The 23484-nt window shown below is 50.7% G+C and overlaps 2 protein-coding genes across 2 annotated transcripts; both read left to right on the top strand.

The window, feature by feature from the left end:
- The first annotated feature begins 3322 nt into the window (after positions 1 to 3322).
- On the top strand, positions 3323 to 16611 carry MYBPHL (myosin binding protein H like). Its single transcript, XM_037499539.1, has 10 exons — positions 3323 to 3327; positions 3705 to 3865; positions 11283 to 11371; positions 11864 to 12059; positions 12284 to 12423; positions 12562 to 12721; positions 12822 to 12958; positions 13839 to 14025; positions 14808 to 14853; positions 16530 to 16611. Exons 2-9 carry the CDS (start codon positions 3721 to 3723, stop codon positions 14816 to 14818), a joined length of 1065 nt encoding a protein of 354 aa, XP_037355436.1. The 5' UTR covers positions 3323 to 3327; positions 3705 to 3720; the 3' UTR covers positions 14819 to 14853; positions 16530 to 16611.
- Positions 16612 to 19239: 2628 nt separating this feature from the next.
- PSRC1 (proline and serine rich coiled-coil 1) lies at positions 19240 to 22358 on the top strand. The gene is made up of 7 exons (XM_037500309.2): positions 19240 to 19343; positions 19693 to 19750; positions 19840 to 19897; positions 20337 to 20778; positions 21117 to 21303; positions 21394 to 21642; positions 22261 to 22358. Exons 2-7 carry the CDS (start codon positions 19732 to 19734, stop codon positions 22356 to 22358), a joined length of 1053 nt encoding a protein of 350 aa, XP_037356206.1. The 5' UTR covers positions 19240 to 19343; positions 19693 to 19731.
- Positions 22359 to 23484: the final 1126 nt, after the last annotated feature.

Here is a 23484-nt window from a genome sequence, read left to right as displayed (position 1 = left end):
TTGCATGTGAGGTGGGATAATCAATTTTCAATGGTGTGTGTCAGTTACACCACAAAGCCAGACCCCATAATAAAATTCTACAACATGGAGATAAAACTCAGATTTCTTTAGCATTGTGTAAATAAATTCGGATATGTCTAACTTTGTACTGGTAATTTTCTGTATATTTGCAATATTTGGCTTAGAAATAAAACAGATTGGACTTTGTTACCTGACCTATTGAAATGACTAAGCTACAATTTGTTGATATGATGGCTTTTCTAGTTTCCAAAAATTAAACTCCAGTGACCAGAGAGAATAAGCCAGTTAAAAAGGCAGGGCTGTGTATAGCATGAAAGATATTAGAAAAACCACTCACTTTTTTTTTCTTATTCGTTGTGCTTATAAAAATCTCCCTCCCATGGGAACTTGTCAGAGGAGCTTGCTTGTTCTCACCCCCAGAGAGTAGCTGAGCCACCCCACGCAACTTCCCAGCTTGCAGTTGCTGTGCTCGTCCTTCTGGACCCCACAGCATGTAATTACCTGAATTACATGTGCCTTGCAGCAGATGCAACGAATGACAACACTGGGCAATGTAACTGGTACTGTCCAATCTGCCCCTCGTGTTTCTCTTGCTGCTCCTACTCAGTCCTTGATCTGTTTCATTTAAGGACTTCAGAGACTTGCAGTTTTCCTCTCTCCCAAAATATTTCTTTTAGGAGGTTCCTGACCACTCTCTTTGAGCTTTTAGACAAGCTTTGACGTCTGCTGCTCACCCTGCGCTGATATTTCTATTGGGTACTTACTCTGGCGTTACAGTCTGAAGATGACAAGGCAAGACATTGCTCTTGAAGAGTCCACTGTGAGATTGTCTAGAGTTCTATTTTCAGGAATTTGACCCAAATCACTAAATTCATATATATATATATATATATATATATATATATCTTTTACATCATTGTAGTCCCCATAAAATTCCCACCACCAAGTCACCTGTGAGCCATCACCATAGTCCCTTGTGCTCTTCTCTCCCCTGTTTTGATCCCTTTTCCTCCCCCCCCCCTTTTTTTAAACACAGATTCCTGGATCCTTCCCAGACATTTCTAATTGCCAATCCTAGGAGTCTGCATTTTTAATTTGATTCTTTCACACCTTCATTGCAACAAAGACTGAAAGGGTTTACTATCTACCAAAGCATGCGTTAAGAGGGTGTAAAACAGGACATGCCTGCTGGCGCAAGAGGCACTATGAAGCGATCACCAGCCACTACAGCCTGAATTCAATCCCTGGCCAGCAGACCTGTCTCGCCCGCTGCTCCCCTCAGCAGTGCATTTAAGTAGATCTGCCTGTTCTGCTCCCCACTCTGTCTCTGGTGAGTCCTCTCACCCTCCCGCACCTCTGGCCTATGCCCTAGCTCTTGTAGCTCTTGCATGCATAAGTAAATAAATCTTTTTTTTTTAAAGGTGTGAAAGGGATATTTGAGGTCCCCTTGTTTGGGGACTGTCTGTCCTCAGGAGTGCTTTGGCTGAGTCAGGCAGAGAAACAGGTCGGAGAGGCCTTTGCACTAGTCCTGATGTGGCAGGAACACAGTCTTCACAGACATCCCCACAGGTTCAGCTCCACAGTGCCCCCTCAGCCATCCTCACTCCCAGGAACACATTCCTTGACCAGAAACGCATCTGCAGGTTTCCCAGGCAAGTTGCAAATAGGAGCTCTGTCTTCTATCCCCCACCGGTTCCTGAGATCCTACTGACTCTGCCCCTAAATTAAGGGACAACGGGGAAGGGAGGAGGGAGACATGAGTGAAAGGGTTCCATGCAACTATTTTTTTTCCATGAAAAATAAATGAAGAAAAGGGGAAGGATATATGGGAACTCTAGTTTCTCCTGAACTCTCCACTTTGCCGTGAAACAAAGAGAAACACACACACACACACACACACACACACACAGAGGGGATGCAGGCCTCTGGAAGTGACACTGTATGTATGACAAGATCCAGATCATTCGGATGGTGCGCGCAGCACACACACAGTGATGGGGCCCATATAGGATTTCTAGTATGTAACTATATCCACTATGAGTTGGCCACTTTCTTACATTTTTATCCTTTATCCCCAATACAATCACAGCATCATCACCCCTTGTTTCTTAGACCAGGGGCCTGAGGTTCAGAGTGGGAGAGTGGGTGATTGGCCCAGGGTCCCCCTGCTAATGAGTGAGCAGTGTGGCCGACAGTCATACTTGAACCCGCCTCTGTCCCTAGCACTCCTCCTTCTGTAACAGGGGGGTCCCCAGGAAAGGGGGAGGTTCCAGGTTCCCTGCCCCACCCAAGGGAGAAGTAGCTGCAGAGGAGACAGGAAGGGAGCAGGATGGAGCCGGGAGGAGACCTGGAAGAGGCGCATGGAGCCGAGAGACACATGAAGAAACTACTCTTGTCTTTTGGTCGTGGCCTGGGTGACACAGATGTGGGTGAGACCCGAGTGGAGGTGACCATGGCAGCTTTTATCTTGATTTTGATTTTGCTCTTTTCCATCTTGTTTTGGCTAATGCCTCCAGATGTTTTTTTGTTTTTTTGTTTTTTTTTTTTGGCTTGGACTGATGAACTGTTTTTCCAGGAATGGAGGACTTTTGCTTTCCACAATGGACATTACCTGGAGGGACTGGTTTTCTTTCACACTGGAACCCGGTAAAAATGTTCATCTGACACTACATCCCAACATCCATATATTCGATCTTCATCACCATGGAAATGGTGGCAAAAAGTGAAAGGGGGGAATTGTTAGGGGGACAAGGATGTCCCAAAGCTAATTCCATACAGGCTTTGTGGACTCCACCCCCACCCCAGGCCAAAGCCAAAGACACTGGGAACTCCAGATCCCATCACCACCCAAGGGAACCTGGAACCTCCCCCTTTCCTGGGGACCCCCCTGTTACACTTCCACCGCTGCTGCATCTCATTTATACCTTGTCTCCTAGGCGAGGGAGTTCAAGGGGGAAATGCTGGCCTGACCTGAAAATAGCTTCTATTTATCGAGCACTTAGTCAGCTGCACTCTGCTAAGCACTTTACACAGATTACCTCCTGTAATCCTCACAGCACCCCGCGGTGGTCCTTATCTCCGTGTTACAGATGAGGAAACAAACCTAAGAGAGACTGAGGTATTGCAACTAGCTGGTGACAGCCAGAGCGGAGCCTGCTTCTGCCTCCCGCTGCTTCTGGGGGGGCAGCAAAGTGGGAAGGGGAGAGGGACCACCTATGAATATGGGAACAGGGGCAAGCAGTTAAAGTGTGGCTGTGAATCAGCTAATCCTGAGGCCCCTTGCTTTGGACCTGAACAGCCTGTGGGGTGAGCTGGAGGTCAGGAGCCGGGATGTCACCCAATCTTCCCCACAGAAGCCAGAGGTTCTTTATGGGGGGGTGGGGGGTGGCTGCAGGGAGCGGTTCAAAGCTCAAGCTCTCCCCTCCCTGTCCAGTGCCATGTGAGGGGGTGTCATCTCTCTCCGAAGATAACAAGGGCCACCTCGCCCTCCTGCTGTGGCTATTCTGGGCTGTTGTCTGCTCCCCCTCTCTTCCCCTGCTTCATCCTTTCTGCTCAGAGGAGCGGGGTGGGGAAAGCTAACCCAGTTACATAACCCTGTGGCTGGGACCCCAGCAGCCTGGTTGGGGAGCAGGTGCTCAGCCATCCCTCACCACCGGCGGTGAAGCTCTCCCCCTGGGTTTCAGTCTCGGGGTGGCCCGCATGGAGACAGCCACAGGTCCAGAGGCGGCCACGGGATCCACGCCGAAGAGGAAAGAGGCCAGCCCGGCTGATGCTGCACGAACCCAGGCTTCCCCTGGACACGGAGCCGGCTGCCCCATCCCCCAGCTCCCATGCCCCATAGAAGGTGATCCATGGGCTTGGAGAGGGTGGGACGTGGGGTGCTGGGAGGTGGGGTGACATGCAGGGAATTCCTACCCCCTAAAACTGTGCTTCCTTAGACTTTTGCAGAGTTAAACTACTTCCTTGTTTTGGTGCTTAGGGGGAGAAGTATTTGATGGAGCCCCTCACCCCTTCTTTGATGCATCTTACTTGCTGCCCCAGTGTCTCTGCTGGGGTTTTGCTTTTTAGCTGAGAAGTCGGTGAATGGTGCTTGTGGCAATTTATGGTGACTAAAAATGATCTGCTGGTATTGCTGCCTTTGAAAGATAACCTGTCACAGGAGCTAGGTAGACCTGGCGTGCTAATGCCAGCCGGGAAGGGAATGAGCGGGAGAGGATGGCTGGAGGAGGAGCGGGAAGGGAAAAGGTTAGAGTGGGAGGCTAAGTGGGGAACAGGCAGGACACCCTGCCTCTCCTTTGGCAACCCCCCACCCCCAAGCCCCCGACTCCCAAGGGAAAACCCCACCTCTCAAAGTCTGCGTTCCATGGACACAGAGTCCTGCTGAGTAAAGGAAGCATTTGCTCCCCACCCCCTCACTGGTCACTGAGCCTCTCAGCAAAGAGGCATTTTCTAGCTAAGAGGTGGAGGGTGCCCCTTCTGGGCCCAGTTTTCCCCGACAGCAGTTCTGCCGCCCACTCCCAGCTGGCCCTGGCTGAGGCTGCGTGGCTCGCCTGGGGGGTCTCCCACGGTGCCCGGCTGGGCTGAACAGAGAGGCAAGGCAGAAGCCCGCGGGGCCGCACTGAGCATGTAAGAAACCTGCACAGAACCCGGGTTTCAGCCCCTTGAAGTCTCCAGTGCAGGAGAGCCAAAGGCCACAAAAGAGAAATCTGTGGAATCCCAGGTTGGGGAGCAGTGGGAGGAGAAGACATGATCTAGTCTCGATCCCCAGGGCTGCCCCCGCAGCTCTGGGATCACTGACAAGTCGCCAACTGCTCAGTTTCCATTTCCTCTCTGCAAAATGGAGATTAACTATCTCTCCTAGTGAGGCAGTTGAAAGGATTGTGGAGACAATACAGTGTGCCCCGGAGGAGGCCAGATCAAGAAGTGAATAGATGGTATTTCCAAATCAGGGGTGAAAACATTTACACCCGCATGCAGGGCTGTGTAGGGGAAGTTCCTTGCCTCTTATCAACCCGGTGTAAGAGGCTGGTTTGTCAGAAATTGCATAACAAAGGCAGAGTCTGCAAGCTTGTGCCACTGAACAAGCAGTAGAGCAAGCAGAAGTTATTGTAAATAGAGTAGGCCGGGGCGGTCTTGAGACAGAAAACCAGTTTCTTTCCCCAGAAGGCTCAGAGACTAAGTCAAAAATGCTGGTCTTGGCGAAACCCAGCGGGAGGACTCTCACCTCACCCCTTTGTTCCCTCTGCTGTGGAGGGGATGCAGTGAGCAGTCGGTTCCTGCAGCCCCTGTCCAGGCCCCACAGTGCAGCCTGAGGACGCCCTGTTCCCTCGCTCTGCACATTCAGGCCTCAGTCCCCAGCACCCAGCGGTTCAACCCAGCAGCGTGCCAGAGGTCACTACTAGAAAGGACTCCATGTGACACTTTGCAAAAAAGTATGTTCGCATCCGTTGTCTGCTTGGAAAGAGAAGACATGAATTCAAATCCTTCCTCTCTTATCTTCCTTCTTCCTTCTACAAGTATTTATTTTGTGCCCATTGTGTGGCAGGCACTGTTACAGAAATGACAAGCAAAAATAACTTTCCTTCTGGGGTCTCCTTATTGGCGCAAGGGGTTAAGTGTCAGCACTATGAAGAAATCCGCAGCTACTGCAGCATGAGTTCGATTCCAGCCAGCCAGGGAGCTACCCACATGGCGCAGCAGACCTCTCCTGTCTCGCCTGCTGCTCTCCTCAGCAGTGTATTTCCATAGATCTGCCTGTTCTGCTCCCCACTCTGTCTCTGGTGAATCCTCTCACCCCCCACATCTCTGGCCTGCACCCCAGCTCTTGAATGCATAAATAAATACATCTTTTTTTTAAAAAAACTTTCCTTCTGAAGATTATATTCTAGTGTAAGGAGAGACAAACAAACAAACTAAATAAATAATTTGTCAGATGGCGATAAATGCTATGTTGAAAAATAGAGCAAGGAAGACAAGATGCTGGGGATAGAAGGCATGTTGGCTACTTTAAACAGGAAATGCAGTGCGGGTCTCATTAATAAAGTGATATTTGAGCACAACCTAAAAGAGATACATGAGCAATGCGGGCATATACTGGGGGAATGCTTCCCATGCACACAACAGCAAGTGCTAAGGCCCTGGGGCAGAAGTGCCTTATGAATGGGGGCCACTGTGTCTATAGCAGAAGGACAGAGTGATAGGCTTTTGGCCAAGAAGTAGCAAGATCACTGTGGAGACTGCTTCTGCTGAGACACAGAGAAGGCCCCTGCTGCAGGTTTTTGAGTGAGAACTGACATGATCTAGTCTTTAGGTTTTCTGGCTGCTGAGTTAAGAACAGAGTATAGGCAGGCCTCAGACACGAGCAAGATCATAAACTGAGAGTGAGGATGAGGGAAAAAGTACAGAAGGTTTAGAAAAGGAAAATGTGCAATAGCTGCCCGGGAGAACAGGAGGCTGAGTGAACCAGCAAAGTCCAGGAGAATTGCCAGGGTGTCTCTGGAGCACAGATCATTATTAGCAACCATCAACTCAAAGTCAGCATAGTTTTGTGTTTTTCCTGAGACTTTAACCCCTGCGCCACCAGAGAGGCCCGATAATGTAAGTTTTCCTGGGCCATTAGCCACCTCTGTTATAGCGGTGGTGATGAGAGAGAGAAGCTTAGCATTCAGGTGATAGGGTGGCTGTAGTTATTGGTCGAGAGAATGACCATAGGCTCCAGGGGCTGAAACCAGGAGTGCAAAACCATTGGAGAGGAAGTGTGCCTGAATGTCAGGGGCCCTGCAGTGCTGTCGAGAACAACACAAGCCAGAACCAGCACGTTTCTATGTCATTTTTTTTAATGACCTTAGTTTCATGGTCTTCAGGAGATAAGGCTCTTGTCCTTCACAAGGTGCTTCTGAGGTCACCACACTTCTTTTCCATCCCACTCCTGCAGACAGGTTTCTGATAAGGCCAAGGTCACATCCTAGACATCTGCTTATGTTCCTCTGGAAATTGTTGGATCCCTAGAAACCTCTGTTTACATTTTTTAAAATTTTTTTTAAGATATATTTATTTATGTATACAAGAAGTGAGGTACAGGCCAGAGGAGCACGGGGTGAGAGGATTCACCAGAGACAGAGTGGGGAACAGAACAGGCAGACTGACTGAAATACACTGCTGAGGGGAGCAGCGGGAGAGACAGGAGAGGTCTGTTGCACTATGTGAATAGCTCCCTGGCCCGGGATCGAATTCGTGCTGTAGTGGCTGCGGGTGCCTTCATAAGTTGTGTCTTAACCCCTTGCACCACCAGGGAGGCCCTGGTTACCTTTCAACATCAGAGCTGGCCTGGTGCATTTGCCCTCTTTGGGGCAACCATTCATTCACACAGGCACTTGCCGTGTGCACACATGTGTACATTCACACACACTCACATGTACTTGCATATATACTCCCAAACATTCACACACATGCACTCACACACACAAACATTAACACACATACACTGTCACAATGTACTCTCACGCACGCGCACACAGACTCCTCCACTCTGTCAAAGCATCTGTCTTCTTTCTTTATTCTCGAGGCCTTAATATCAGTCTGAACTGCACAGACCTTAGAGAATTGCTAGAGGAAATTGTAATCATGGGAAAGGAAATTTCAAGAGAACAGGAACAATTATTTCACATGAGAAGAGGAGACAGAAATGGGCGTAGACTTCAGCGGAACAAAATTGCGCCAGAATTAGGAGAAACTTTCCGATCAGGAGGAGATGCGATTTTTGGACTTAGGAAATCTCCACTGATTTTAGAAAGAATTAGCACGCTGTCTGAGAGCAATGCAGTGCTGAGAGCAACACGGTTCAGAAATCATGACTCTCAAAGCACTTTTCAAAATGCCTTTTCCTCTAAGACTCTGTGAAGGGAGAAGGCCAAACGGTGACTGTCTCAAACTTGGTCTTAAAAACCTCGATTCTGCCTCGGGCTTGTCTTTGGTTGGCATCCTCCTGGCATCTGAGGGGGGGAAAGACCTTGGGCATCAGGGAGAGCCATGTCTCCCCAAGGTCAGCACAATTAACACCTCACTGTGGATGTGTGAAAAGATGTGCCCCAAGTAAGCCCTTCTATTAACGATCTTAGCAACGGGTCAGATGCCCTTGTGTGCTCAGGAACTCTGGGTGGAGCTGGGAAAGATGGGAGCCCTGCTGCCGCCCGGGCACCTGGGGCTGTCAAACACTCTTCTGCCACCTCCAGCACTTTGTCAGCAGCTTTGGCCTCAAGTCCATCTTCGGCCATCCCCATGAGGCCTGGAGCTGCTGAGAGCAGCGTTCTCGCCTACTAATCCTCGGGGAGTCGGAACGTTCTAGTAACTTAAGTCTGTCCGGTGTTGATTCATCATCGTGTCAGGGAATCCCAGTTATAAGCAGAGACCTGGCCCAAGAGGCCTCTCGGGAAGAAGAGACCACCTTGCTGCCCTCAGCCTTTCCCCTCATCTCTTGTCTCTCTGCCCCACTGCGCCCCTTCAGGGATCTTGGGGCCCATCTGCTCAAGCTCCTCCCAACACCCCCACCTGAGCTGATGTTCTACAAAAACCTACTTCTTTTTTTCTTTAGTTCAGGTGAAGCAATGCCAGCATTTTCCAAGGTGTTTTTCTTTTATACATATAAGTATATATATATATATATATATATATATATATATATGTATATATATTTACATCATTACCTGTACCCCTATGTTTTTCTTTTTTAAAGCATACAAGAACCGGGGTGTAGGCCAGAGGTGCGGGTGGTGAGAGGATTCACCAGAGACAGAGTGGGGAGCAGAACAGGCATACTGACTGAAATACACTGCTGAGGGGAGCAGCGGGCGAGACAGGAGAGGCTGCTGTGCCATGTGGGTCTGCTCCCCGGCTGGAGATCAAACTCAGGCCATAGTCTCATAGTGCTGAGACTTAACCCCTAGGCCACCAGGGAGGCCCTCCAAGGTGTATTTCTAAGAAATAAAAGAAACACAGGGTGGGAACGAACAGACAGCAGCGTGCACCTCTCCCTGCAAGCCTGTTGCCTACCAGAGATCTAAGCGTTCACGGGGCACATCCCTCTTGGGCATGATGGTCTGGGTCCTTTCCTCCCCTTGGCCTTCTCAGTCCTTGAGTGTGTCCCTCTGCCCTCCAGGGGCAGCCGAGCATGCCTTCCTGGATGTGGGAGGAGGCGGGGGAAGGGCTGGGAGTCCTTGCACCACCAGCACAACTCCACACTCAGCCCTGAGAGTTCCAGCAAGCCTGTCTCCCTCCCTCAGGCCTTTTCTGCCAGGCTTCCCCCGCCTGGGTCCTGCATGACTCAGACAGGCATTTCTATAGGCAGCACACAGGACAGCAGAGCTGGCTTCTCTCCAGCCCTCTCCCCAGCCAGAGCGAACAGCTATTTCCCCACCCAACACTGGGGAACCAAGCCCGACAAGATGAGGTTCTGACCCTCCTTTTCAATTGCCACCCTCTTTTTTTCAAAACCCCCTTAAGTCATATCCGCCTGTCCTCAACTCTTTGGTTGCCTGCCAAGATGGCCACAGCAGAAGAACTCATTACACAAACCCCGCTTCTGTTCCTCGAGCCCCGCCCCCCAAACTGCCAGAGTCGAACAGAGAGCAAGCAGAGTGGGGTCACTCGCTGCCTGGGGCCTGGCGTCGCTGTCCTGTTCTTACTGAGGGGGCAGACCCATGTCACTCAGGCCCTGCTTCTGTCAGGGCAGGGGTGATGGGAATCTAAGACAGCACAGCCTGGGTGAACCTATAAGTCACACAGCAAAATAGGAAACAGCACCAGTAAAATGGGCAGCAGGTGCTGAACGTTTGAGTATATGTTCATTTGTGAACGTCAAGAGCGAAGTTCTTGTCCCTAAACAATGATCTATGAGTTGGGGTGCAGGGAAAGCATAGGAGAATCTCTTTAAATTTTACCATTCATAATTTGAATGTGCATGTTTAAACAGTTCAGTGGATAAGTAAACATACCTATGTTGGGGGTGAATGCTCAGGAATGTGTTTACAGGGGAAGGTATGTTACCAGGAGGTTTGCAGTCCTCGATGGCGTCCGCTGTGGATTTCATGGTTGTGCGCTGGGGTGGAGGTTTTCCAAGTGCTAGGAATGAACTGTGGAAGGGGAAGCAGGGGACTTGGTGGGAGCTGTCACATTTCACTTATGACACCAGCTGCTGGGGACTATCTCTGCCTGAGAAAGAGAACCCCCCACCCCAGGCCAGGAAATGGTGTGGGGTCAGCCAGGCCCCCAAGGGAAGCCAGGTGGCACATTTGCACTTTGTCGGAGAGGAGAGAAACACACCTGGTCCCTCTTTAAACCTGATACTCAGCACCTGGCTGAGCATCCCCTGGAAGCCAATAAACATATTCTAATCTCTCTTCCCACTGGAACACGCAGGGGAGAGCCAAGGGAAGTGAACAAGGGACCTAATCTTTCCCAGATTCCGCTCGTACAAAGTGATTCTCCACAGATTGGGAGGGCGCTGGGCAGGGGCAGGCGCCTTAGCAGGGCAACTGCATAGAGGAAGCACCTCTGCCAGCTCCCTCTGCGATGGTGGGTGTCACCCCCAGGGGTCTGGTGTGCTGCCTGCTGCGCTACTAAGAGCTCCCCACTGCCCCCTGCATGGGGAGCAGAGCTGACACTTGGAGGTCAGGATTAACATTGCAAGTGGCCTTCATAAAACAAGGCTGTTACGGGTAAATGTAGAAAAGAGCTGGAAAGACAAACTGGACAGAGGGGACTGGTCTGTGCACAAACAGAAAAAAATCTTGTGAATGAGAAGTCAGTGTTTGAGAGTCATAAATTAAAAGAAGTAGCACTGGCGCCTCCCTGGTGGCCCATGGGGTTGGGACACAACATATGAAGCTGCCTGCAGCCTCTGCAACATGAGTTCAATCCCCGGGCCGGCCAGGGAGCTACCCACATGGCGCTCCCCTCAGCAGTGTGTTTCAGTCAGTCTGCCTGTCTGCTCCCCACTCTGTCTCTGGTGAATCCTCTCACCCTCCGCACCTCTGGCCTGTACCCCAGCTCTTGTATGCATAAATAAATCTTTAAAAAAGAAGTAGCCCCGGCTCACAATTGTGCTCTTTCTGCCAAGACCTTAATGCTCTCCCGAGACTTATCCCAGCAAGATGATGCGAGCACCTTCCCGCACCCTAGAGGACTTAATCCGCCAGCAAGGTCTGGGTCACCTACCCACTACATGGAGCTCACTCACCACCCTCTGTTTCTCTTTCATCACTCAGAGCACCCCAAGATCTGTCTCCCTCGGGCCCTGAGGCAGACCTACATCCGGAAGGTTGGGGACACAGTGAACCTACTCATTCCATTCCAGGTAATCATGCCAGCTGGTGCCAGGGTTTGATTTGGAAACAGAAACCAGGAGACCAGCTAGCGGGGGGCAAGTGTCTTGGGGGGCATGTCAGAAGTCTGAGACCAATGACCCTTCCATCTGCATTCCTGAGGGAGGGTTTGGGTCAGACTGGATGTGCCGCAGGCGACGAGGTGAGGCTGACCCACGGCCTCAGTCACTTTGGATCTGGGAGGTCTCCACCCTGAGCGCCCTTGGGAAACTACGTGGCTATTAGTCCCAACTTCCCTGGGGGTGCCTGATCTAACCCCTCAGACAGTGGGAAACTCGGACACCCCCCCTTTCCCCATGACCCTCAGCCTGTTTCTGCTAAAGGAATTCCCCTGGGACTTGCTCTCGGAAATTGCAGCTGTGAGTCAAGTCCCCCTGTGAACCTGGGGTGGATCTGACCCCTATGGCAGCAGGGAGGGTCAAGGGGCCTCTTGGGATTGCTCACAGCTTCATCCCCACTTCTAGGGCAAACCCAAACCACGAGCCACCTGGACGCATGACGGCTGTGCCTTGGATGCCAGTCGTGTGAGCGTGCGGACCGGGGAGCGGGACTCCATCCTTTTCATCCGAGAGGCCCAGCGGGCTGACTCTGGGCGCTACCAGCTCAGTGTGCAGCTGGGCGGGCTGGAGGCCACTGCCACCATTGACATCCTGGTCATCGGTATGATGGGGGGTGGTGGGTGGGGAGGTCCTCAGGGGGGCCCTCTTCAGGCTGAAATGAGCCATCTCAGAAGAGCTGGGAAAGCTGGACTGGCCAAGCCAGGAGTGTGGCTCTAAGGTGGGCAAAGAGCGGGGCAGCTACACAGACAGGGGGAAGGGACGCTCCTGGGGTGATTTCTGCCATGTGAGCTGCATGGTGCCCACTGCCAGGCTTTGTCCTTTCAGAGAGGCCAGGCCCTCCTCAGAGTATCAAGTTGGTGGACGTTTGGGGCTCCAATGCTACCCTGGAGTGGACACCTCCCCAAGACACAGGCAATGCAGCGCTTCTGGGGTACACGGTGCAGAAGGCTGATATGAAATCTGGGGTGAGCTAGGTGGAGAGAGGGCAGAATTGTGTCTTTGGAGTGGGACTCTGGGAGCACTGTGTGATGCACTGGAGTGAGTTTGTGGAGGGAGTTCACAAAGCGGGTGTCTCATTCACGGCATCTCCTTGGGCCCCGAAGCTGTGGTTCACGGTGCTGGAGTGCTACCACCGCACCAGCTGCATCGTGTCCAACCTCATCGTCGGCAATTCCTACGCCTTTCGAGTCTTTGCTGAGAACCAGTGTGGGCTCAGCGAGACGGCCCCCATCACGGCCGACCTGGCCCACATCCAGAAAGCAGGTAAGGCCCGGAGGCCCTGAGCTGGGAACCACAGAAGATGCATAAATTGGAGAGGGTGGGATCACAAGCACTAGATCACAGCCTTTCTTGATCCCCTCAGTTACTGTTTACAAGACTGAAGGGTTTGCCCACCGAGATTTCTCTGAAGCGCCACAGTTCACTCAGCCTCTGGCAGACTGCACGGCAATCACTGGCTATGACACCCAGCTCTTCTGCTGCGTCCGCGCCTCGCCCAAGGTGAGTGGGGAGCTCTGCAGAGCGCCGTCTGTGCTTCCCGCTCCTGCTCAGGCCGCTGTGTGGAAGAGCATGCTAACCAGCCACTTATTCCCCGCACATTCATTGCCTTTCTACAGCAGGATGTGTAGGGACAGTCAGGTACCCCAAGTCCCAGGCAAGCCGATGTTTTCCTTTTTGTGTTTACTCCTCACCTATAAGCCATCAGCAACTGGCCATAAATTCCCTTTGCAGGGGTGATGGAGTCCCTCTGACGTCTCCTTATTTACCCCACACCTTCTCTGACTGGCCACAGTCCTGAGCAAGACTGTCTGTTTACAATCTAATCACTGCCCGCCATACGTGGCCTAAATCACCTTTACCAAGTACCTTTTGTGTCATGCTACCTAAGTCAGATTACCCGGGGATAACACCTCAGAACGAGAATATCAATAAGCCCACTCCAGAAACTACTTTTATAGTCAGAGGGGACAGCAGTGACTTCTGAGCCAACAGGGGGGACAGACTTCGAATGATTCAACTATACATAAAAACAAGAAGAGATCTTGCTGCCCAGTACTTAGGATCCATGAAGGGGCTGCTAACGTTTGTAGGACAGAAGTTATCACCTTTTTTCTAACCAGGGATACTTGCTGAATGAGGTAAGGTTTGGGTGCTTGTTTCCACCAAGAGAAGGAGCTTGGGAAATCATTGAAGGGACTGAAAGAGGAAGCTGGGGGTCTTCCCAGAAGGCTGCTGTCACTTCTAGATCCCTGAACCATCTATTCTAAAGCTCTCTACTCCTCCTGCTGCTCTGGCTGCAGGCAGAGGTCCAAAGACTGAGCACAGGAAGAACAACTGGTTCTTGCCAACCTTGTTGCCCCCTCACATCTTTATCTTCCAGCCGAAGATCATCTGGCTGAAGAACAAGGTAGATATTCAAGGCAACCCCAAGTACAGAGCCCTCACTCAGCTGGGAATCTGCTCCCTAGAAATCCGCAAGCCTAGTCCCTTGGACGGAGGCATCTACACCTGCAAGGCAGTTAACCCCCTCGGGGAGGCATCTGTGGACTGTCGGGTAGATGTGAAAGGTAAGGGCAGGAGAATTTAAGCCACGATCGTCTCTTCCTCCACAGGTTGAAATGTCAGACGAGCTCTGATGGAGCAGGGCTTGGTTAGCTTGAGGAGCTGTTTTTATTATACACTATCTTGTTTCTCTCCATCCAATTCTGTAACACAGGAAGGATTCTTATTTCCATTTGCAAAGGACTAACGGGAAGCATAGGGAGGTCATGGGTTCACCCAAGTTCCCAGTTTTGGTCGAGGACTCACTGAGCACTATGGTGGGAAGAGCCCACATCTCCCGGTCCTCACACGGTTGTTCTTTCAACTGGACAATCTTCTGGGTCCAGGAAAACTACAACTGCTTGTTGGGCTTTTATTTTACTTTCTCCTCTTGCCTATTTAAAAGGAACAGTCTCTACCTCTTTTAAGTGATTCGTTCACTCATCCATTCCTGTCACTGTGTTCAGATCTCCATCACTGCATCTAGCACACTGCTTTAGAGTTGATTCTATACCGATCTGTTTCCCCATCAAACTATGAGTACTGGGGGTGCAGGGACATTGTCATTCGCCTTTGTCCACCCAGTGTCCAGCCCAGTTTCTGATACTCTGCCGGCACTCTCTAAACGCATATAGCGCCACTAAGGAATGAATGGGCACCACATGTTCTATTCTCCCTTATGTAGCCATTCCTAATTAGCCCAGAGACTCCTGAAACCCTGGGATAGACTATCCTTTCCCCGTGCTCCATAAGCAAGCATCTTAGAAAGGTCTGATATTAACATTGAGAAATGTCTGCATTCTTGCAGCTCCTCAGTGAGGCTTCCTGAGTGAACACAGGCAACGCTGAGGAAGGTAAGGAAAGAGGACAGAGTGTCCCGTGGAGTCTTTCATGTGTATGACCAGTGTTGCTGCATCTGGGACACAGGTGTATGCCTGAGCCTTTCAGTCACACTGGTCATCACATTTCTTTTAACCAGTCCTTTTCGTAAGTCCTTTCCCACCCCTGTGGTGGGAATCTACCACAGATGAAGTCTACTTTTGTCACATCCTCTGTCTAGCTGTACTTTTCAAGTGGGTGATTAAGAATTAAACCCAATGGTCCTGTGAAGAAGAGGGATACCAGCCATGTAATTGGAAGGGGGTTCTGCAGCAGGGAGGTGGGCAGGTACTGTATGAAAAGGCATCAGAGGCCTCCCTGGTGGTGTAAGGGGTTAAGACACACCCTATAAAGCTATCCACAGCCACTGCAGCATGAGTTGGATCCCCGAAAAGGCGCAGCAGACCTCTCCTGACTCGCCCGCCGTTGCTCCCCTCAGAATTGTATATCAGTTAATCTGCCTGTTATGATCCCTACTCTGTCTCTGGTGAATCCTCTCATCCCCCACATCTCTGGCCTGCACCCCAGCTCTTGTATGTATAAATAAATAAATCTTTTAGGAAAAAAAAAAAAAGAAGAAAAGGCATCAGGCGGGGCTTCCCTGGTGGCGCAAGGGGTTAAGCACAGCAGTGTGAACCTATCCGCAGCCTCTACAACACGAGTTCGATCCCTGGCCAGGGAGCTACCCACATGGCGCAGCAGACCTCTCCTGTCTCACCTGCTGTTCCCCTTAGCAGTGTATTTCAGTCAGTCTGCTTGTTCTGCTCCCCACTGTGTCTCTGGGGAATCCTCTCAACCCCCATCTCTGGCTTGTATCCCAGTTCTTGTATGCATAAATAAATATTTTTTAAAAAGGCATCATGGGGACAATCAGAAAAGGAGAATGGGGGAAGGTTAGCGCCACCTCCTGGGGCAGCATGCAAAAGCAGAGAGGAAGCTCTTCCTTTAAGTGAGGGATTTTAACTCAGTATCATAAGCATGGGGAGAAGCAGATTCGTTAGCTTTTTAATTTTTTCTTTGAAGTTTATGGATTCCTTTCCTTCCAAGTGAAGAAAGCCACCATCATTACTAAATGCCAGTAATAATTAAACATTTTGCTATGTGGTCCAAGCATAACATTACTGGCAAGGGTCATCTCAGAATGTGATATTTCCTTCAGATTCCAAATCATTTAGTAGAAATATTGTATGCAAACCGACAGGAGAGAGGAAAAAAGAAGTTCATGAAAGAATGAAAGAGAATTGGTTCCCAGTGTCTCCTCCTGCTTGCAGCTGCCGGCTGATAAAAGTTGAGAATGAATTTGATTCCAGAAGCCATTTATTTAAGGCTATTATTCATATATAGCAAATGAAAACCCCAAGGGACCCATTAAAAGCACAGACTTCTCAGGAGATCTCTCTGCAGTTGGCTTGCCAAGACAGTTCTCCCCCCATCCCTGCTCCTGTGTTGATATTCTGTTGCATTGCCATTAGTTTTGATAGTGCTGCCCTCTTACTTTTCTCCCAGCCAGTGTCTGGCAGGGAAACAGAGTAAATAGGGATCTCCAGATAGAGGCCCAGAGACCACAGGGAGGGGTTGCCTCAGTATCCTGGAGGTGCCCTGCTTGTTTTCTGTGACAGCCACAACAGCCCTCTCTCTCCTGTGCCTCCAGGACGCCTGACTGTAGTGAGATGGTGTTCTTAAGGAGCTCCAGCGCAGCATCTGGTTTGGACTAATTTAAATAAATGTGTGAATCCCTGATGCATAAACGTCTATTTCTTTTTTAGCCTTTCTACATGGAAAACCCATTTAGAAAGTCAAAATTCTTTAGCCAGACTGTACAAGACCTCAGGACCTGTGGTCTCCTCTCTCCCTTCCTCTACTTACATTCTCTTCCTACACGGGTTTCTAACATTTTCCCCAGGCAGCCTGTGACAGCTGAGCTCCATACCGCTCCACACTGAAGACAACTTGCTCTCTTCCTCTCTGGGTTTTCCAGCCCAACATATACATCCATCCAGAGATACAGAGAGCAGGGCACATAAACACTGAAATCACTGGTAACAGCAGATTCCTTCATGTTTTCCATTTGTGCACCCAACACTATGGAGAACATTCTGAGCCTTCCATGAGTCTGGGAGGGAGTGTAATTTCTTTGTTCATTCACCTATTCATTATTTATCTCAGATCTTAAACACCTGTTCATAAATATCATCTCAGCGTTGGGCAGTGAGGGAAACAAATATTTCTCAAACTAGTGGTCTTATATTACATGAGCAATTCTTGTGCCTGAAATCTATATCTCTGGCTGTTGTCATTCTAACAGAGGAGAAAGTCATTCCTTTTTTTTGTTTGTTTGTTTTCCTTTTTCTTTCTGGTATTACAACAGCTTTCAGAATCAGAAACTGATGACAGAAAATTAGAGATAATTTTCCTTAGAAGAAACGAACTTCTAATATGCTAAAATTCCTTCCCTGGTCATCTAAAGGTGGGTGAAAAATGAAGTGCAGCATTCCCTACCCAGGCTGCTCCCAGGGGAAGAAGGAACACAGTTAATAGTTTCTTCCCCTCTGATCTCCACTTTGCCACTACCTGCCTAGACAGAGGTAAGCTACTGGCTCTACCTTCCCCACCTCCACAGAACCTAAATCCAACTGACATTCCACTTTTCCAGCAAGCCTATGGAAAAAGAGAGGCACTCCTCTTGATTCTTGACATAGGTTGCAAGTTTTGGGCCTCCTCATTCTTCCTGTTATCACCCCCACTAAATTCCAAGGCTCCTTTGCTTCCTGTGGCATTTATTACAGTAACATTTCTTTCACTCCCACAAACCTCACCACCTCAGCCTCACAGTGAACTGGGAAGCAAACAAAGAGTCTACAAATGGCCCAAATAATGGTCATAAACTGTGAAGACTAAAAGCTCAGGCTCTAAGGATCAGGAAAGGTCTTCAGCTAATCTTTTAACTTTAAAATTTCACGGGATTTCTTAGAAGCCCTGTTAACTGGCCGCCCAGCCTATCCAGAGGCAGCATTTGGAAACAACAGAGAAATCCCTAATAAGCAGGCTTAAGCATTTTACAAACACAGCTTTAGAGGCTACTAGTTACAACACCCCCTCAAAACCCCTAAGGCACACAGTATAATACTTGATGTTCATAATTATCCTCCTAACCATATAACTATGACCATCACAATCCTTGCTTCATGGATGAGAGGTCAAATAGATTCAAGTCTGCCTAGCTTGTAAACTGAGGAGTGGCGGTTACATCTGAACCCAAATCCATCTGAACACCCCCTCGATTTCGTTACACCTCGGTTGCCTCAGGTTCCAAATATTCTTGCTTTAAAAAGCTATGTAACTCTGGCGGCGCATGGGGTCAAGACACAAACTATGAAGTTATCAGCAGCCACTGCAGCACGAGTTCGATCCCCAGCCAGAGGGGAGACCCACATGGCGAAGCAGACCTCTCCTGACTCGCCTGCTGCTCCCCTCAGCAGTGTATTTCAGTTGCTCTGCCTGTTCTGTTCCCCACTCTGTCTCTGGTGAATCCTCTTGCCCTCCACACCTCTGGCCTGTATCCCAGTTCTTGTATGCATAAATAAACAAATCTGTAAAAAAAAAAAAAAAAAAAAAAAAGCTATGTATGATGTACTTATTTTATTTTATTTTCATTTTATTTTTTTTACATCATTTTTCATTTTTGCACAACGTATGCATTTCCATCTTGGTTATATTCCCCATACAATTTCCCCCCTCCTTATTATGACCCTAATCCCTCCTCCCATCCCCCCTAGTGTGTTTCTGGTTTATAGTTGCTTGTTGATTTTGATTTTTACGTAAGATGTACTTTTATGAGAACTTCAATCACAGACATGCTTGGATGCTTCTGTAACTTGGAAAAATCACAACTGAGCAAATCTGGCCAACGCAGTATTTGCATATTTTGCGAGTCCAAGGATGTGGCTTTTTCCCTCTCAGAAGTCTAGTTACTTCTAGGGGTGAGGGCCGTGGGCGGCGATGGGGCGCCGGGCAGGTCCCCGAGCTACGTGCGCCCTGCAAGGCGCCGGGCGGGCTCCCCGGGCAGCCCCACGCGCGGGAGGCGGAGGTGGGGGGCGGGGCCCACGCTCATTGGCCAGTTTCTTCGCGCGCCGCCCGGGGCCCCGCCCCTCCCGGGCCAGGCTCCGCCCTGCTCGCGACGAGGCTCCGCAGGAAGATTCCCCGGCACGCGCGCGCGCGCGGCTCCCGGCCAGGCCCCCCGGATGGAATCTCCGCGGAACCGCTCTGCACACGGCCCCCACCTGAGGACTTCCGGCCGGCCGGCCGCGTCGCCCCGCCCCCTGAGGGCGGAGAATCTGCTGGGCTGCGCCAATCACCGCGCGCCTGTTGTGGGAGTGGGCGGGGCCTGAGAGATTCGAAAGGAGCCCCGCCCCCTCAGAGCTGGTTCCCGGGCTGCATTGTGGGAGCAAAGCACCTTCCGCGGGAGGTGAGGGGCGGCGGGAGGTGGAAGCCGAGGGTGGGCCGGGGGTGTGGCGTGGGTGTGGTGCGCGGGGAGCGGGACGGTGGCTTGGGAGAGGACGGACCGGGGGTGGTGCCGGCGGAGAAGACTGGACGTGCTCGCCGCCCCACTGGGAGAGGCCGGGCCGAGGGGGCCGGGGGTGCATTCTGCCCAGAGGGGTGGGGGTGCGGGGGCGTCTGCATGCCTCACCTGAGGTAGAGGGGGAGTTCCAGGGGCAGGTGCTTCTAGCTTTTCCACCAGCTGGACCCCCAGCCCCTGAGTCTCGCGGGGAGCCCTGGGCAGGGAAGAGACCTGAGCAAATGTGTTTCCTCTGCAGCCCAAGACTAGACGGACTGCTGCTCCTGCTGGCTGGAACATGGAAGATTTGGGGGGAGGTAAGGCAACCCCGGAGGGGGAAATGAGGCCCTGCGATTGCAAACTGTTACGGGTCCCTGTCTGCCTCTTACTCTTTCCTCCCCTGCAGATGTCAAGTTTATTGTGGATGAGACCTTGGACTTTGGAGGACTGTCCCCCTCTGACAGGTACCACCCTCTTTATCCTCTTTCCTGCAACAATGCCTGTTTCTAGCCGCTTACTGCTGAGTTTCTGGCCTCTGGCGTCTGGGTTGGTAGTTTAGCAAAGGTGGGTGCTCTGGGGCTGCTGGATGCTTGGTTGGTTGGGTCTTTATAACATTACTGGGGGAGGGGAGAAGCTGGAAGGAGATTTCAGGGTGTTAAGAACAAGGGTAAGTGGATTGGCTGCATCTTCATCCTGGCATAATTTCCAATGTCAGTAATTGCTGAAGGCCTTATTAGGCCTCATGGAACCAGTGTCACCCCCTCTGGAAGCCAGATCTCCCCACCAGCATGGACATCAGGGCTTGGGGTTATGTCCCTCGCGCTGTTGCTGGGCTTTTGAAGCCTCTTGCCATCTCCTGCTTTATTCTGTGTGAGCATGGTGCCGGTTTGTTTTCTGTCTCAGCCGTGAGGAGGAAGACATAGCAGTGCTGGCGACCCCAGAAAAGCCCCTCCGCCGAGGCCTCTCCCACCGAAGTGACCCGAATGCCGGAACCCCCACCCCTCAGGGTCTGAGGCTCAGCTTAGGTCCCCTAAGCCCAGAGAAACTGGAGGAGATCCTGGATGAGGCCAACCGGCTGGCAGCGCAGCTGGAACAGTGTGCCCTACAGGAGCGGGAGAGTGTGAGTGAGGGCCTGGGGCCGCGTAGGGTGAAGCCCAGCCCTCGCAGGGAGACCTTTGTGCTGAAGGACAGTCCTGTTCGTGATCTGCTGCCTACTGTGAGTTCTTTGGCTCGGAGTACCCCTTCCCCAAGCAGCCTGACACCCCGAGTCCGGAGCAGCGATAGGAAGGGGTCAGTCAGAGCTCTTCGGACAACATCTGGAAAGAAGCCCTCCAGTGTGAAGAGGGTGAGTTCTAAGGGTGGGGTTGGAAGTGTGCCCCCAGATACAGTGCACAGCAGGGCACAGGCACAGAGCCGTGCCCTTGCTGGCAAAATGAGGATATAGTAAGATAGAATTGTCGAAATTCAGTGCAATGCCATTAGCACAGCAGTTACCACAATACCTGTGCATAAGCTCTGTAATGTCTGATAAGCTCTCAATAAATGGTATTGGTGATGATGTTAGCAGCTAAGTTCTACCCTTCCTTCCTGGGAGCTAGGCAACTCTCCATCTCTATCCCTTCATCAGCCAGCAGAACAGATTCTTGCTCCATTTTAGGCTTTCCCCCCCTCTTTGTGTTTCAGGAGTCGCCCACTTGCAATATGTTCCCCACATCCAAGAGCCCAGTATCTTCTTCTCTTGCCCGATCAACTCCTCCAATCCGATCAACTCCTCCAGTCCGATCAACTCCCCCAATCCGATCAACCCCTCCACTGCGATCAACCCCTCCACTCCGGGGGAAAGCTGGGCCTAGTGCAAGAGCGACAACAAGTGAGAAAATCTGGGGAGTGGAGCTGTGGATGAATGGAAGTAGGGAGGATGTGGAATTCACCCTAAAATCCCTCCACTTCTTTCCACCAGGTCCCTCTGTCCCTATCAGACCAGTCACGGCCCCACAGTCTTCTACCAGCACCTCTCAGCGCCTGTCCCGACCACAGGGGGCAGCAGCTAAACCATCCAGTCGGCTCCCTCTTCCCTCGGCCATCCCCAGGCCAGCCAGCAGAATGCCACTCACCAGCCGAACTGTACCACCCAGCAAAGTGGCTCTACCTCCAGATTCTCTACCAACTTGGAAAGGACTCCCAAGACCAAGTGCTGCAGGGCACAGAGGTGAGGAAGCATGGACTTCAGAGTAAGAAGTCAGGAGGAAGAATACCTACCCTTGCCTGGCTTGACCTCACTCTTCCAGAGCTGTTAACAACCATGCTTTACTCCATCTTCATTTCAATCCCATTTGAAGATGGGGAGACTGAGTTAAAGAGACCATGTGGCCTGGGCAGAGTTTGTTCCTTGGTTTTCAAATACCTGATGTTTTTCACCTTGGGTATGAGGGAAGGGCACTGACCCCAGAATCACTCTGCATTCATCCCGTATATCTTTTTCAAAATATTACTCAAACTTGCTTCAAATTCATTTATTTTTTTTTAAAGATTTATTTATTTATGCATACAAGAGCTGGGGTACAGGCCAGAGGCACGGGTGGGGGTTAGTGAGAGGATTCACCAGAGACAGAGTGGGGAACAGAACAGGCAGATTGACCAAAGTACACTGCTGAAGGGAGCAGCGGACGAGTCAGGAGAGGTCTGCTGCGCCATGTGGATTGCTCCCTGGCTGGCCCGGAATCCAACTCATGCTGCAGTGGCTGCAGACAGCCCCACAGGTTGCATCTAAACTCTTGTGCCACCAGGGAGGCCCTCAAATTCATTTCTTCTATTAACCCCCTTCTAGTTCCTGTTTCCCAGCGATCAAATCTTGCTATCTCTGGTGCCACTCGCAGCAATCTGCAGCCCCCCAGGAAAGTTGCAGTTCCGGGACCTACGAGGTAAGACTGGTTGAGATGCTCTCTCTCTCTCTCTCTCCCTTGTCATCTGATTCTGCGCTTTTTTGCACATCCGCCCAAATCCTGTGTGGCAAGATGGGGATGAGGAGGGGAGCCTGGAGGACCAGGAGTCCCATTTCTTTCAGCCTTGAGGAACTTGAACTCAACTGGGTGACAAATGGGATTGAGGATGAAGGGTAATTCAAAGCAGTTCCTCCTGTCTCTTTAGGTAAAGAGATCAGGACAAGAAGCAAGAATTCAGTCGCAAACCACTACAGTCACTGCCTGGACTCAACTTCACTTGGCCTCCAATCCCTCTTGTTGGACACAGGCCCTGACTCCAGCACATTCTGGCCCGGGAACAGGAAGAAAAGATGCCACCAGGGCAGGAATGGAAACCATGGAGAGGGGGGTGGAGCAGGGTTGGGCTGGAGGAGAATCATACTCTCTGGGTTGAAAGATTAGGGAAGGAGGGTCGCCTCCCAGCAGTGAAATTAACGAACAAGAAATGAGAAATGCGAGAGTGGTTTTCCTCATCCACCACTCTCATGTACAGCCCCAGAGAGTTTCATCTACTTCCCAGGTATTGGTTCTCTGGACATTTATATGAATGGCCTCTGTAGCTAACCTCCCTGCTCTCACATCCTTGCCGGGACTTGGACCTATTGGCAGAGACAGAGGCAGGCACCTGGCCTCCAGTTTCCTGTGAATTCCGTGACTCCTAAAGACCAGTTTGATAAGCTTAATCCATTGGTCTGCCTTTTTCTAAAATAAAATGAATGTATTTTTATATACTCTAAATATGTGAAGACCTTGTGCCAATTTCTGAAGTAAATTTTGTGTAATTGCAATGAGAGAACCAAGATAGGCAGGGGCCTGATTAGGTTCTATGGCCTTGAGATTCCAGTGCATGAGGCTGTGACTACGCCCCTGCTTGGCATTAGATGGGAACTGTCTGCCTTTTCCCAGGATTCATGTTATTAGAAGGTTCAGAGCAAAGTTAAATATAGTTGAATTCATGTTGTGAAGTTTCCAGGCTAGGGTCTTGGCAAATTATTTGTCCTACACTTGGGTGTCCTTTCCTCGCAAGAGAATGGCCCTCCTAGGAACTCCTCAGTTCCTTGTGCTTACAG

Source organism: Talpa occidentalis, unplaced genomic scaffold, assembly GCF_014898055.3.
Source record: "Talpa occidentalis isolate TD23 unplaced genomic scaffold, MPIMG_talOcc4v2.1 talOcc4.9, whole genome shotgun sequence".
Taxonomy (NCBI): domain Eukaryota; kingdom Metazoa; phylum Chordata; class Mammalia; order Eulipotyphla; family Talpidae; genus Talpa; species Talpa occidentalis.
Note: the sequence above shows the minus strand (reverse complement) of the source record. Positions and strands in the feature narration are given on the sequence as shown.

Bases quoted from the DNA above. Each gene is read 5' to 3' on its own strand.
- MYBPHL (XM_037499539.1), top strand. From the start codon at position 3,721: ATGGAGACAGCCACAGGTCCAGAGGCGGCCACGGGATCCACGCCGAAG. The intron at 12,424-12,561 runs GTGAGCTAGGTG...TGGGCCCCGAAG, and splicing joins AGGCTGATATGAAATCTGGG to CTGTGGTTCACGGTGCTGGA. The intron at 12,722-12,821 runs GTAAGGCCCGGA...TGATCCCCTCAG, and splicing joins GGCCCACATCCAGAAAGCAG to TTACTGTTTACAAGACTGAA.
- PSRC1 (XM_037500309.2), top strand. The intron at 21,304-21,393 runs GTGAGAAAATCT...TCTTTCCACCAG, and splicing joins TAGTGCAAGAGCGACAACAA to GTCCCTCTGTCCCTATCAGA. The intron at 21,643-22,260 runs GTGAGGAAGCAT...ACCCCCTTCTAG, and splicing joins AAGTGCTGCAGGGCACAGAG to TTCCTGTTTCCCAGCGATCA.